This window comes from Penaeus monodon, chromosome 23 (assembly GCF_015228065.2).
Source record: "Penaeus monodon isolate SGIC_2016 chromosome 23, NSTDA_Pmon_1, whole genome shotgun sequence".
NCBI lineage: Eukaryota > Metazoa > Arthropoda > Malacostraca > Decapoda > Penaeidae > Penaeus > Penaeus monodon.
Genome location: NC_051408.1, coordinates 11,307,619 through 11,308,218, shown reverse-complemented (window position 1 = coordinate 11,308,218; position 600 = coordinate 11,307,619). Strand labels below are relative to the sequence as shown.

The 600-nt window shown below is 43.2% G+C and overlaps 1 protein-coding gene across 1 annotated transcript in view; it reads right to left on the bottom strand.

Moving 5' to 3' along the window:
• The window catches only part of LOC119588350, a 1,424-nt gene extending 839 nt beyond the window's left edge, over positions 1-585 (bottom strand). Inside the window, exons 1-2 of the mRNA XM_037937035.1 lie at positions 416-585; positions 112-182 (exon numbers count right to left, since the gene is read on the bottom strand). Coding sequence (XP_037792963.1) covers positions 112-182; positions 416-583 — 239 coding nt within the window. The 5' untranslated portion in view covers positions 584-585. The remainder of the gene's footprint in view (positions 1-111; positions 183-415) is intronic.
• Positions 586-600: the final 15 nt, after the last annotated feature.

The following is a 600-nucleotide window of genomic DNA, read 5'->3' as shown; positions in this document are numbered from 1 at the left end:
GGGAAAACTGGAGAACAAGTAGCAGGAAGAGAGAGATAAGGGAAACAAGCAGATAACGCAACGAGCAAGGACTTTTGCAGAACAGAACACCAGCGATCACGCATGGCTCACCAGCAGGAGAGTAAACTGCCATAAGGAACATGACCGTCAGTAGGATCCCGGTGCGCAGGTTGAGCCTCGACCTGTGAAATGGCAATGCCTTTAGAGATCAATTATTCGTTTTCATAGTCACTGTATTTGTATATTTATGTATATGTTGTAGTGAGTAAAATGGTTCAGAATGTTGTAGGGCAAAACTTCCTAGGCATTCGAATCACTGAATAACCTTACAAGATAAGAAGTGGCTAGCTACGCCCCTACACAGACTAAAAAGTGTGTATCTACCAGACTCCACATGACCATGACTAACACCTACCACATGTTGATCGATTAGGTTCTGTACGTTGTGATCTCCGTAGTGGTTGGGATTTGTCTGTAGGGAATTTCTGCTTGCGAGCCTTTTATCCTCATGCAGCGATGAGTTGACATTTAGTGATTTAGTGTTCTCATATTTTTGTTGCAGAGTGTGTGCTTCCAAGGACATGATAATAAGACCGACTA